Source organism: Chaetodon trifascialis, chromosome 13 (assembly GCF_039877785.1).
Source record: "Chaetodon trifascialis isolate fChaTrf1 chromosome 13, fChaTrf1.hap1, whole genome shotgun sequence".
Taxonomy (NCBI): Eukaryota; Metazoa; Chordata; class Actinopteri; order Chaetodontiformes; family Chaetodontidae; genus Chaetodon; species Chaetodon trifascialis.
Genome location: NC_092068.1, coordinates 26448328 through 26463660, shown reverse-complemented (window position 1 = coordinate 26463660; position 15333 = coordinate 26448328). Strand labels below are relative to the sequence as shown.

At 40.8% G+C, this 15333-nt stretch overlaps 1 protein-coding gene across 1 annotated transcript; it reads left to right on the top strand.

The window, feature by feature from the left end:
* Positions 1-382: 382 nt before the first annotated feature.
* On the top strand, positions 383-13894 carry LOC139341569 (G-protein coupled receptor 4-like). The gene is made up of 3 exons (XM_070978128.1): positions 383-589; positions 13101-13285; positions 13389-13894. The coding sequence occupies exons 1-3, from the start codon at positions 383-385 to the stop codon at positions 13891-13893; spliced, it is 897 nt and encodes a 298-aa protein (XP_070834229.1). The 3' UTR covers position 13894.
* The last annotated feature ends 1439 nt before the right edge of the window (positions 13895-15333 follow it).

Here is a 15333-nt window from a genome sequence, read left to right as displayed (position 1 = left end):
AAAGTGGGAAAATAATAAGAAGTGTCCATGTTGCCACATAAACATAATCCTGGTGATGTTTTCAGAAAACGACAGTTTTTTGTGCTGACTGCTTTTATCTCACTTCCTTAGAAGAGGAGGAGTAGATGAACAGATTATCCTGCCGCATCTTAACGATTCCTGTATTTACTGCAGTCTGGAGGCAGAGAACATCACATTAGATATTAGTGCAGGAGCTCTTCAGGTGGGGGTCTTTACTTTTTTCTTATGTGTAGAGATGATGAGAAAACTGAAAGGACAGCAGTTTTTGATTGGATATGATTTTGGGTATATTACAGTTAAGAAGCTGCACTTCTTGTTCTCTTTCTATAAACTGATGTCAGAACAGGTTTCACTCTGAAGAATGGAGGATTTCTACGATAACAGCACATCTCTGGACAGCAGCTTCGCTTACGACAACACCAGCTTCGATGAATACGAATTTGACAGGATGATGTCTAAGTATATGTATTACGAAAAAGTTGAATTCATCTCGCATGTCATGACATGCGTAATCATCTGTATCGGCCTTCCTTTGACCCTCGTGGCCATCTATGCTGTCTATTCTCTGGTAAGTACATTATGACTGCACTTTTTTGATTAACTGTGTCATGTGTCTGTTGGATGGCCTGTAAAGGATTTTGGTCTGGCTCGGGGTCCAGGTGTCGGGGGGCTGGGACAAAGTGTTGTAATAGAAATCTATAGAAATAATTTACTGCATGATTAAAATGGACATGAGGTCGACTGAGGCTCCATTGCAGCCGTTCCTTGAAGGGAACCTTTTATGCTTTCCCTTGTTTTCTGTCATATATATAATGTTACAGCATCAGATGAACATGGGCAGAGTTTTAAATGATGAGGTAAACGTGTGTCTCTGTGGGCGAGCAGCTCGGGCTTCAGACTGTTGTCCACCTGCTCGTCGTGGTTGATCGTCCAGTCATATCACCCCACAGTACAGGGATCCACCTGCTCAGTCTCTCTATTCGTACCGAGGTGATTTCCAAAGGCTCAGACCAGGACTCTGATCTGGATCACATTTCATGGAGACAAAATTTTCTGGCTTTCCTTCTGATTAGGGATGCACCGATCTGCTTTTTTCACCAGACATCTAAGGATTAGTAATCAGCCGATACCGATCCAGAAAGACAGTGCTGAATTACCTAACAAATGGTATGTCTCATCGACTTAGACAGTTTCTTTATTGATCCCAATTTGGGAAATTATTTTGTTGCAGTAGCAATTAAACATATAGCAAACACAGGATGTATACACAATTATTTAGAAAAAGTAACCAAAAATATAAACAGGAATAAAAATAAAAAAGTAGCCAAGAAAAACTAAATATAGCTATGTCATATATATTATAATATATAATACATATTATATAATATCAGAATAATATAATAAAAATACAATATAACTAAGTATAAACAGTATTTACAGCTAAAAACAGCAGAAAATTTGGTGCAAGTAGACCGAATGTGCAATATTGAAGTAGTGCATATAATATGTAAAAGTAATATGTAAAAGCACAAGAGCTTGTGAGGTTGGTGGATTAACTGTTTAAGTTTCTATTGTAAAGCGTGATGGCTCATGGAGAAGACTGGGATCATTCTTCCGTGCATCAGACTTGACTTAAGCATTTCTTTCCTGTTTTTTAAAAACAAACAGATATAAATGTACTGAGTTATTTATATAATAACGGTGGACCAGTACAACAATTTTACACCAATAGCTTCTCTAGCTTGGTCAAACAACATATAAAAAAATATAACAAGTGTAACTGGTTCAGTTAGTGCAATTAGGAATATAAAAGGAATATTAAGTGTGCAACAATCTGTTTCCCACCTGCAGCGGCATCACTCGATAGAATTCCCTCGTTGACAACCAGCTGCATTGTATGTGCAATGCAGCCTAAACTACGCACTCGCATGCTGTCCATCACCTTTCGCATGTTGCTGGAGTTGTCCCTCACGTGGACTTGACTCAACAGAATTTGCCACTTGTCAAACATTTCCTTCAGGGTAACGGCGATCGCGTCGCTGGCGTGTGACCCATGGAAGTTTGTAGCATTGAGCATTGCACTGTGTGGCATCCAGCCAGTGTGTGGTTAAACTTATAAGTGACACGGGACATCCTCTCCCTGATTTTCGTTGCCTGCACACTATCAGGTGGAAATTTTTCACCTCTTTCCTTCATCTCCTTCAAAGTTAGCTGCGTCATACTGCCTCCTTTTTGTTTATTCAGTTCAATGAACTCAGTGTGCTCCCTGGCATGAAATCTCTGTAGGTACTTGATTAAGTTGGTTTTGTTATAACTTGACATTTTACCACTGCCCCTCGCAACATTTACTGCGCAGGTATTGCAAGTAGCTGTTGAGTCTGAAGGCTGAGATAGTTTGAAAAAGTTCCAGATAGCCAATCCTTTCACTTGTACGAATGTACAAGCGCAAAACAATGCGGTTCACATTGTGCGCTTCAGCACTGCGTGTTGCTTGCGCGTGACGGCACTCACAGCGCCTATAGCATAGCATTAGACTGAATAGATTGGCCCCTATGTATCGGGTCCATTGTCACTGCTACCCGATCTAGAATTTTCTTCAATATCGGGACTGATACTGATACCAATATCGGATCGGTGCATCCCTACTGCCTCAACTCTTGTTGATTTACAGTTTCCAGATGGACAGATAACAAAAGTAACCACTAGCTGCTTCTGTAATGTTAGTGTAGCACTGGTATCACTGATACAACCCTCTAAGCTACTGGACCAGTTCTAGGTTCTGAAGGAGTGGGAAAACAACACAAAAATTAAACCAGAGAACATGTAATTCAAATATAAAAAAGAGGCACTGAATTAGACACAAATTTAATTATATTAGCTGTTCAAAACTCTGCGGATAAAATAAAAATAGAAAAATGAAACTCTTCTACCCTTTTTAGGCTCTTTCTTTTAGTATTAGACTCCATTTTGTTATTCTAGACCAGTCTAATAGTAGATATCTTGTTTTAGGTTACAGTTTTGTACCTACCAGGGCTGTACGGTAACTTTTTTAGGTGGTAGCACTGGTGCTAGCAAGTTAAAAATTTTACTAGCACAAAGAAAAAATTTGTAGCACACACAGTTGTACAGTTAGTTAACGTGTTTATTGGCTAAATTGATACTGATAAGAAATTCAAACAACGTTGAACTACAATTACACTGATTCTTTAACCTTCATTTTTCCTCCACCTGAACACAACAGGATAAATCTAAAGGTCCCATATTATGAAAAAACAACTTTTTCTGGGTTTTGGGGTGTTATTTTGGGTCTCTGGTGCTGCCACACACATACAAAGTGTGAAATAAGACTGTGCTTTTTCGAGTGAGATACGGATTTCTGAAAACACCTTTCCAAACGAGCCATTCGCAATTGTCGGTCGCTCATACGCCATACGGGAACATGTTCCCGCCCACCAGCCACCACTCCCTCCCCATCTCCCCGGTGTCTCTCCACCCACCAGATACAGCGCTACCACAGATACGCCATTTCGTTATCGAAAGCACCGTGTAAGTAGTTATCATGTCGAGGCGCTACACGCATTGTTCTGTTGTTGGCTGAAAAGACCAGCACAAATCGCTCCATCGCCTCCCAGCCGCAGAGGACAAAACAGTGGCGACTGAATTCATTTTTGAAGGCTACGCCCCCGCTACAGTTGGCAAAAACCTGCTGGTGTGTGCTAACCACTTCAAGGCTGACTGTTTTTCCAACCTCGGTCAGTACGAGGCAGGATTAGCCGAGAGACTTCATCTAAAGGAGGGCTCACTTCCAACTTCGCGTGGAATACCTGCAGAGGAAGGACATGTAAGTATACAAATAATTAGCTGTGTGTTTCTTTTGTAGATTAGCGCGAACTCTTGCATGTCGTAGCGTGTTTGTTTTGGCATTGAGATTGATGTAAGGCTAACCGCTAGCTTCGAGACTACGGCTTCAGCCGTCAAACGTTAGCTCGCTGCTACCGTAGCTTCTGGTACGTCACACGTTTCTGGTCTTGTAAATGATTCAGTACATGTCCGAGGGAGATGCCAGCATTTACAAATGTTTAGCTGTGTTCATTTTTCAGTTCTACGTGAACTAACAAAGTAGCGTTTTGCCATATAGCACAAGCTAACGCTAACCGCTAGCTTCTAGTTAGCAATCAGCACGGTCTTCATATGCAAACCAAGCGACCAGGTCGGTCAAGCGATACATACACGGTTGCCTCACCGGGTCTAAGCTTCGGGAATTTGTGAAAATAATGCATTTGGAAATATCTTCTAAACTGCTGTATGTTAGAAAAGCCCAGGGCAAAACGAGTGTATGGTTGAGACTGCTGCATCCCAGCACAATTTACACTCCAAGCGTTTTTTCTCTGGATTTTATTTATGAGTGATCCTTTTTTACGTTGCATGCAGCTGTTGGCATAGCTATACATGTAAGATAAAGCTGATGTCACCTCTCTCTTTTTACATAGGCCAGTGCATCACTAAAGTTACCTGCTGTTGATCAAGTGTAGCAGTGAGCTGTTGCAGCCTTTAGTGCTTGAATTTACACTGTAACAGTGCTGTCATGTTTTACTCCTAATTATGGCCTGTTATCATAAAAATATACTTTTGCACTGCATTACAGTGAGAATGCTGTTAGAGGACAAACCACCACATCATCAGGGGATCCTCTTTTGAAATTGAGCTTTCCAAAGTTGATGAAGAGAGAGTCCAGAGCCAAACCAGTGAAGACTGAGGCCACATTCGTTTTAACTTTTTTTTAACTCAAAAAACAAACATTTATATTGTACATGTCACACAATAAATAAACCAAAAACTACACACTTAACCACAGAATTCAAAGTGGAAATTTGTCACTATATTAACAGTTGTTGAATAATCCAATAAATGATACTAATGATTCATGTTTTCTGTGTGTCTGTGTATTGCACAGGGTATATTGATGATTTGATGGACATGCACGTGATGGGATGACTACACAAATCTTCTGGCCAAGGAAGCTCCAGCACCAGCTCACAAAACTCATATAGGCTAGATACCTGTAACAACTGAGAAAATTGAACATTATGTTAGTCAAAAGGTTCTATAATGTCAACATCTGTATTCACATTTTTCTAATATGGATTCAGTGATTCCTTCACTTGTACTGTATTTCCATGTACAAATATTCATGACTGTGGTCAATAAATAATTATTGTATATCTATAAAATGATTCATGTGAATAAATGCGTAACATACAGTATTTGCTAAGGAAAAACTTGGCTATATGTTCAAGAAAAGTTATAACTGACTTTATTTATTTTATTATGGCGTATGAACAATGAAGTTAGTTAAGATGAAACTCACTGCTCTGTCCCCCATAGCTGTAAAGGACCGTAGTCAACCCTGTAAGTGTTGTATGCACATTTAGGCAAACAGGTTCGAAACCTGGATGGTCAATCATGCCTGGAGGCCTTTCATCCAGCTGCTGCAGCCGTCTTGTAACCTGTTATGCATAAGGTCAGTATCTGCAGTGGCATGTTATCTGCAATCATACACTGCGATCATACTGTAAGTGCAGGTAAAGATACTGTGACCTGTGGCACCTCCTGGCAGCACATGTTCTCAGGCTCTGACTGCATTGTTGCACAATTTCCACGTGTACTGATACAATCAAATAAAAAAAGACAATTCATGCATGTATAAAGCTAAAGAAATAAGAAACGTTGCATACCAGCATTTTCAGCCAATAACAGCACCCTTTTTTTACATTTGAATTTGTGTGCTAGCTAGCTACTTTTCCTCATCCTGAGCCTGTGTGCTCTGCCCCTGCATGAGTAAATGAGATGGAGCGCTGAAACTAACAGCGCATTTAAGCTGGTCAATGTCTCAGCAACCCAGTAACTACTAGAAACCCCCTCCTCTTTATGTAAACAACCAGGACCTTTGGACTCTCTGCTTTCATATGATACCAGGCTTGTGTGGTTTGTGTGACATGGTGAAATCAGCAGACGCACTTAAGTGGACATAAGCTATTTCCGTGTTTTCATCACATGCCCATATGATTTATTGCTGTATGAATTATGTTTCCTTCGGGTGCAAATGCTTGGTAGAGGCTTTTAGCTGAGTTTCTCCCCGTCATTCTGGTATGCTAAGTTAGGATTGGTGCTTCCTAGCGTGAGCATTGACCGTCTGAACTGCGGGCCTCTCACGCTGCCTCCTGTACAGGCGGTGCTCATACTGAAGAGAAAAAAATAGAAGGACGTTTTTAGACTAACCTTTCAGAAGCGTCCTGCTGAATTCTCTGAGGTTCTGTAGGAGCCTCCCCTCCTTCAGGATCCGATTCAGGTTCGAACACGTGCAGTTCAACTACTGACGAACTTGGTCTGTTTACTGCCGCCATGTCCGCTACTTTTACATGCGTAGTGCAACGTGAGCCTACGCTCTCCGCTCCCCCCGTTACCACGGTAACATGGGTGGGATAGCAGCAGCTCATTTGCATTTAAAGCTACAGACACCAGAAACAGCACATTCTGAAAGGGACTGAAACAGAGGCAAATAGAGGGAGGCAAGAATCTTTTCCTGAAAGCTATTTCCAGCAAACAGCTTCAGAAACACGTTTTATGGAAATCATAGACCTATGTAACTTATTGAAAAAGCTTCATAATATGTCACCTTTAAACATTTTTAAACATGAAAAATCAACAGTGTTATATTTTCAATGCACATCAGTGAACTGTCTGTGCTGGTCTGAATTAGATTTGGCTCTTATACTTGAGATACAAATTCTGCCCAGGTCCTGGTCCTTAATAATAATAATAATAATACATTTTATTTCAAAGCGCCTTTCAGGACACCCAAGGTCGCTGTACAGAAAATATACAAACAATGATATAAAATACAAGATAAAAAACAAGATACAATAAATAGGGAGGGGGGACCGTGTGAAGCAGCAAGAGAGTAAGCAAGTCTGAATAGATGAGTTTTGAGTTTGGATTTGAAGATGGACAGGGTGGCAGAGTTACGGAGGTCAGGTGGCAGTGAGTTCCAGAGTTGAGGAGCAGAGCGGCTGAAAGCTCTGCTCCCCATGGAGCTAAGACGGGCAGCGGGTACAGTGAGATGGAGGGAGGAGGAAGATCTGAGGGCACGGGATGGAGTGACAACGTGCAGAAGGTCGGAGAGGTAAGGAAGGGCAAGGTTATGGATAGCCTTGTAGGTGTACAGAAGGATTTTGTAAGTGATTCTTTGATTTACCGGGAGCCAGTGAAGTTGCTGAAGGACAGGGGTGATGTGGTGTGATGAGGGGGTTTTGGTGATGATCCGGGCAGCAGAGTTCTGAACCAGCTGAAGTTTATGAAGGGACTTTTGAGGTAGGCCGAAGAGGAGAGAATTACAATAGTCAAGGCGGGAGGTGACAAGGCTATGGACAAGGATGGCGGTGGTGTGGGTGGTGTGGGTGGTGAGGGAGGGGCAGAGACGATTGATGGAGCGAAGGTGAAAGTAAGCAGACCGGGTGGTGTTATTAATGTGAGATTGGAAGGAGAGTGTACTGTCGAGGATGACACCCAGACTCTTAACTTGGGGGGAGGGGAAGACTAAGGAGCTGTCGATGGAGAGAGAGAAGGTGTCAACTTTAGATAGGGTGGATTTGGTGCCAATGAGTAGGAATTCAGTTTTATTACTATTTAATTTTAGAAAGTTAGAGGTGAACCATGATTTTATTTCAGAAAGGCAGGAGGTGAGGGAGGGGAGTGGGAGTGTGGAGTTTGGTTTGCAGGAGAGGTAGAGCTGGGTGTCATCCGCGAAGCAGTGGAAAGAAATGTTAAACATTACATGACTTGAGGCAAGGTGCACATCTCTACAGGCGATGTGTCGCTTCGTAGTACTGTGTTTGGAAACGCTGTCACGTTTAAATATGGTACTCCCTGTAATTTATTCATTGTATTTACTTCCTCTGGGTCCATTCTGAGAAAACATGGCATCTCCTTCCACTGTTATGCTGATGACAGTCAGATATATATGCCACTGAAGAAAAAACATGCTTTCTCTATTAAACAACTTCTGTTATGTCTTGACGACATCAAAGCCTGGATGGCCCTGAACTTTTTAAATTTTAATGAAAATAAAACGGAGGTGTTGATGTTTGGACCCAGTGGCCCCTGTGAAACCACCCCTGTTGATTTGGGCCCCTTGGCCCTATATGTGAAGCCAACAGTCTCAAACCTGGGTTTTAAGATGGACGGTGATTTTAAATTGGACCGTCAGATAAGTGCAGTGGTCAAATCGAGCTTCTTCCATCTCAGGCAATTGGCAAAGGTGAAGCCTATTCTCCAAAGTCAGCACTTTGAAACAGTGATTCATGCCTTTATTACTTCTCGGCTGGATTACTGTAACGCCCTTTATTTTGGAGTCAGCCAGTCTTCCCTCTCACGTCTCCAGTTGGTCCAGAACGCTGCTGCTCGTCTCCTGACTGGAACACGTAAGAGGGAACACATAACGCCCGTCCTGGCCTCCCTCCACTGGCTGCCTGTGCATTTTAGAGTTCACTTTAAGATTCTTTTATTTGTTTTTAAATCTTTAAATGGTCTTGCCCCGCCTTACCTCTCTGAGCTGCTTCATCTTTACGCTCCTGCTCGGTGCCTCAGGTCGGCTGATCAGCTGCTCCTGGAGGTACCGAGGTCAAAGTTGAAGCTCAGAGGGGATCGTGCCTTTTCTGTCGCTGCCCCAAGATTATGGAACGACCTACCTTTGTGCATCAGACAGGCCCCCTCATTGTCCATTTTTAAAACTCGTCTTAAAACACATTTTTATTCCTTGGCTTTCGACCAAGCTTGAGACCTTGCTCCTGTTTTATTGTGTCTATTGTTTTTATTGTTTGTCTTATATTTTTAGGTTTATTCATTTTATCTATTTATTTATGTTCCTATGTGCAGCACTTTGTCACAGCTGTGGTTGTTTTTTAAAGTGCTTTACAAATAAAGTTGAGTTGAGTTGAGTTGAGTAATGTATGGCGTATTCCCTGCCATCTGTTCACCGCCATACAATACTTACAAAACATTGCCTTTTTGGTCTGGTCGTATACAAGCCAGGTGAAATCTTTTAACCACTGAGGATTGAATCGATTCATTTTTGTACCTGAGGAGACAGGCCGGTCCGATGAAGAAGCGACGAGTGACAAAGATTCAGCGTCAGACTCCGTAAATGCTGTAGTAGTACTATTTTCCTCCAAACGGTGTCTTTTATCCTCGTTGTCGTGACCTACCGAGGTAGAAACTACAGAAAAATACCTCTTCATTTTGCTTGAGTCTTCTTGTTGTTCTTAGTTGCTGTGGTTGGTTTGTCACAAAAATGATACAAAAGTCCCGGTTTCCCAGCACAGATCAGGGAGGGCGGGAACATTTACCAGGAAATGTAGGTCTGTTGTATTTGGTTGAGAAGGACAGTACACACTTAGAACTACAGCTCCCATTGTTCCAACAACTGACGAATAGGACAAAAGACAGTAATTTAACCTAGTTTTCCCCACTATTTTTTTAGACATGATACCAGCGCAACACCTTCACACTGGATGCATATTTCTCTTCACACAGAATGATTTTTAGTAGCAAATGCAAGGGAAATTGTCGCACTGTACAGCCTTGCCTACTTTGAGTTCAGTTATATTCTTAACTCTTTTCCCCCTTCACAGGTAAGAAAATAAATTCAGAATTCCCAGATGAAAATGAACTGCAACTAGGGCTGGGCGATAAAAGGATAGCGATATGTCTCGCGACAGACACGTCATCAATATCAATAAAAAATGCGTTTGATAAAACATTCGATAATTCTTTTTCTTCGTTGGAAGAAACCAGAGGTTGCGAGGCAAGGTTGGTTGCATGAACAAAGGCACTCGCTCTCAGGTAACCGAGCACCACAGGGAGTAATCACTGATCAGTGGGAGTGAAACGCATACACGTCAATCATGTAAAGGTATCAAGTTCGGTTGCGCCATCTCGTTGTCACGTGTTTGTTACTCCGCGAGGAGTGAGATGAGAAATACAAAGTGAGCGCTGCAGCGAGCGAAGAAATTGTCGATAAAACAGGGAAAGTCAGCTCGCCAGTATGGAGTTTTTTGGATTTTATAAGTCGGACTGTAGTCAGACCAATGTGGTCTGTAACTTATGCAAGACTTTCATCCCCACCAAGACCGGTAACACCACAAACTTGTTTAACCACCTTAGCCACGCTCACTCTTTGGAGCGCAGCCGTATTCGCCAACGTCCGCCAACCGCAGCCCCACCGCACAAGCAGCTGACCGCCATGCAGAGGTATCTGCTTCAGTGCCTGATGACAAATCATCTAAAAGGCACGAAGCCATAACGGAGGCAGCGGCATATCATATAGCTAAAGACATGCTTCACTGAGCACTGAGGAGAAGCCAGCTTATAAACATCTCTTACACAAGCTTGACCCACGCTATGTTATACCTGGCCGAAAGTACTTTTCTAAGACTGCCATTTGTTTTCGTATGTTACAGACGTAAAGTCTACCTCAGTTTTATTTTAATTTCTCCTGTTTATAAAACACTGCGCATACTTTATTCACCAGAAAATTAATCAGTTTGTGAACTTTCTAGCACTAAACTTGCAATAAAAATATAATTGAATAGTTCATGTATGTTTAGAGTAAGAAGAGTGACCAAAGTTGTTCATATGTCTAGGCTGGCTTTATAGTTCAATCAATCTTATTGTACTGTCTATCACGTTTGATTTTTTTGTTTGTATGTTACAGATGTCAAGTCTACATCAGTTTCTGCTATGTTTCCAAAACACTGCACATATTTGAAAACATTTTATTCACCAGAAGGTGAATCAGCTTGGGAATATCCTGACACTAAACCTGCAGAAAAAAAAGTTCTCAGGTTTCGCTATGTTTACATTTTTACACTTTGCACTATTTTGGTACACTTTACTAAGCATTTGTTACGTATTCTTTATTTTTGCACCTTAATGTTAAGAGAAAATTGTTAAGTGTTCATTGTGATTTTAGAATTTTATTTACATTTATTATTTGAGTGTTGTCCTTGGTGGTGTTGACATTTCCTTTCCTTTCTGCCTTGATAGCTGAGGGGATTATTTGTATTTTTCTCCTGGTCATTATTTTAAATAGGTCATAAAAAATATCAATAATTATTGATATCAACCAATATAAAACATTTAGATTGTGATAGAGTTTTCAGTCATATCGCCCAGCCCTAATTGCAACACTATCATATCTTATCCATAACAGTGATGATTATGAACAAACTTAATACGAACGTGTAACATTTCAATTTCAATTCAAGTTCAGTTCCAGTTCAGTTTACAGCCATTTACTCAGTTCAGTTTGAATAAAGGGAACAAAAGATCCAACACTCCTACCGCTCAGAAAGTGAGTTCACCAACATCTCCATATGTCAGCAGATGTCCTCACTGGCACAATGAAGATGAGTTCCCGCCACTGGAATCACAGTCCACGTGTCTGGCTCGCCATCTTGTGTCCCACGTTGTCTGTGCAACGTCTCCGCACACCACGGAACAGAAAATCTCCAGCCAATTCAACAAGAACAAAAAAACCTGACCTGCACAACAGGTCATAAATGGAATAAATCATGGTATCTATGTGAAATAAGACTGCGAATTTGTAAGTTTGTTTGTCTTAACATCCAAGAAAATGTGGTTACAGAGCAGCATTTTTAATCTTAAAAACACTGTCAAACAGTGTTCAAAAAGAATAAAACATTTGAAGTGCAATGAAACTCTTTCACTAACACAATATGCAATCGTTCACATTTTGGTCTCCTTAATACACAAAAAACACATTAACCGCTAAACAGGATTAACGACCTCCTCCGGGCTTCAACATTAGCTCTACACGTTACAGAAAACGCTTACCGTAAAACAAGTCAAAACTCACCAAAAAACGTTGTGGTTAACTTCAATACAATCCTCGTATGTCAGCACACCGGTTAGTATTCTTTTTCAGGTCTTCAGTAAACTCTTTCCAAAGTATTTCGTCAGTTAACTTCCAGGCTTTTCTCGCCTCGTCTCTCCTCTGCTCTTTCTCCCTGACGACGTGCCGTGCGCACTCCAGCGCTGTGCCGTGCGCATTTTTGGCACCGAATTTCTTAAAGGAGAAGGAACATTATAATTTTTAACAGCCATACTTTTAATCATTTCCACTAAAAGAACTTTCTGACCATTTTTAACTGACTTTCAATGGATTAAATGAACATATTTCAAATAAATGAACTTATTTATGAATTTTAATCATCAGGTTGTTCCTCTTGGTGAATCAAATGTAACTTTTTTAACTGATTCAACATTTGTATGTATTTTAATTAACTTTATTTATTTATGTCGCATTTTAAGGTGGGTTACATGAGTTGGTTAGCACAGTTAGCTGTGCAGTTAGTTCTATTAGCTGACTCTCCCAGCTGGGTCTAAAGCTCTTATGCTAGCAACACTCCCCTGATGCTCCAAACTGCCAGTCTGAGCAGAGTCAGCTGATGTGATTCAGTTTCTCCAAAATCAGTGAATTATGTTTTAAAATTGTGTTTTTGTAGACAACAGTAATCCATGAGGCCCAGACACTATTTTCAGTGCTGACGACTTTATCTGCATGCCATCACTCACACCGGATACAGGATGAAGCGGTCAGGTGCTAAAATGGCTCGTGTCAGGTCACATATAGAGCCTTGATAAGAAAAATAGGGAATTTTCTGAATTGTGAATCATGCAAAGCGTCTCTGGTGGAGTGTCTGAGTAAAAACAAAGAGAATAGACCCCCTTTAAAATGTTAATGTCAATGAAACCATTTAGTTAAAACATTTTGTACACATTCATGGTCCCCAGAGGACGAAGTCTGCTGACCTCATTCATCCTGACTTTTCTTATAGCGCCACCGTGAGGCTGACTGACTGCCAGAGGCTGACTAGTGCTAACTTTTGTGATGGCCTGACTTTCCATTTAGCGCCATCATAAGGGCAGACATTTGAATCTGTCGCATGTTTTGGATTCTAACTAAGTTCAGATCAACTTTTCTTGATGTTTTCCTGCAGGTGCGAAATGATCACGTGGCTCCGATCTACGTCATCAACCTTCTCATATCTGACATCATGCAGCTCTGCGCCTTGATCTTTATGGAGGTTCCAATTAATAGGGACACATTTAACATTGCATATTTCATTCACATTTTTGGAGTGGCAGCCAGTGTTTCCTTCATGGTGTGTATCGCCGTGGAAAGGTAGCTATCAGTCAGTGTGTGTTTCACTAATTCACGTCTGATCATTGTCTTACTACATTTCTCTGCAGCTCCTCAAAGACTGTGGGTCTGTCTTGTGTTTCAGGTATTTGGTCGTCTCCCGCCCGCTGTGGTACCGCTACAAACGATCCATCAGGACCTCTGTGGTGGTCTGTGTCCTGGTCTGGGCCTTTCCTCTTGTCTTTCTTCTTTTTTTCGAATTCTGGGATAATTTTGAGGTCATAAATGTCCTCATTAGCGTCTTCCTCCTCTTTCCCCTCCCGGTGTTCATTTTCTGTCTGGGTGGGACCCTCAAAGCTCTGTCTGCCAGCCGTATCCCCTCTGATGAGAAACGACGAATCATGGGAATTTTGGTCCTGGTGCTGCTCATTTACACGCTGCTGTTCATGCCCAAAATAATTTGCTTCCTGACAAACAGAGACGTATATTCTTTTACATTTGACATCCTGACTTTCTTGGTTGTCAAGTTTAGTCCTCTTGCAGACTTGGTCCTGTATGTTTTCATGAGGGCGGGGACCATAGACAAGCTTTTGGCCGCGGTGTGTTGCTGCAGAATGGACAGTAATGACGCCAACATATCAGCAGCATGAACGATGCCAACAGTTACACCATCAGCTTCAGAGAAAGAGGAAGAGAGAGAGAGAAAAGGGACGAGACAGACAGTCCACTGACAGCATCTCCACTTGGACACCTGACTGTAAACAGGAAGCTTTGCTCTGACTGCTGAGGAAGCACTGGCTGCTGGGAAAAGTGCTCCAGTTTGACGAATGTAAAGGAAATATGTTGCATTATTAGCTGATGTCAGTCATTATTATTATTATTATTATTATTGTTGTTGTTATTATTATTATTATTATTATTATTATTATTATTATTATTATTATTATCATCACAGAAGCAAACCTGGTATTATTTGTTGATTAACAGAGCTCATTATAGCTCATTATATATTTAGTTTTTTGGCTCTCTTACACATTTTCATTCAGCTGTTTCCTGTTTTTGACTGACTGACGCACAAATGTCAAAAACTGGATTGTTTTGCTTTTTCATTAAGATTTGTACAAATAAACAAAACTACATAATCTTTATTTTAGTTTTGTTTTTGGTGTTTCAGTGGTTGACATGCTAGCACTAAGAGGTGGATGTGGTTTCATTTGAAATTATGAACTAACTCACTGAATTAAAACCTGAAAATGAAGGTTGAACAGATTCTCTGCTGTGTGAATGAACATGAAAACCAACCCTGCTGGTTCCTCCAGAGGCTTTTTCCAAATTACCAAACTTATGATTCATTTTTCAAACTGCAGTAATTTGGGTCAGAAAGTTTAAATTGTGATGGACAGTACCAACAGATAAAGCAACATATTTCAGTATTAATGAGTGAGGTCTGCTGAACGTTCACCTCTTTGAAACCTCAGCTGAAAATTAACTGAGATCAACAATAAATGTAAATGTAAATGTGCTTTATTTATACAGCCCTTTACAACAACCTTTCAGTGAACCAAAGTGCTTTACAATAAAATGAGTAAAAACAATGAGAGACAATAAAACAATAAAACCAAACAGAATAAAATACAATAAATAACATACAATAAAACAAAGTTAATGTCATCACGCTACTGGGTTGTGAAAGCCATCTTAAATAAAGTAAGAAGAAGAATAAGAAGCATATTTCCCATAATGCCACACAGTGTCTTTAAGTACCTTTTCTGCAGGTAAGTGCATTTTCACAGGTTGACGTGTGATGCACAGTGAACAACATGATTCAATCACACATAAAATTAAGAACTTAAAGACTTTCAGTACTGAGTGACTTCAACTCAAAACAAATAAAAGGTTCTTCTTCAGCCAGAAAAGCCTCACCAACCTCCAAACTAACATCTCATACTCTCTGTAAATTTAGCCTTTAATGTAATAGAATTTCACCAACTCTGAACACTTGACACTATCTGAGGACCTCACATTTAGACATGAGTGACGTCAGTCTCCTCATGGGAGAAGTTTGAACGTTGGACACTAAATACATGTAC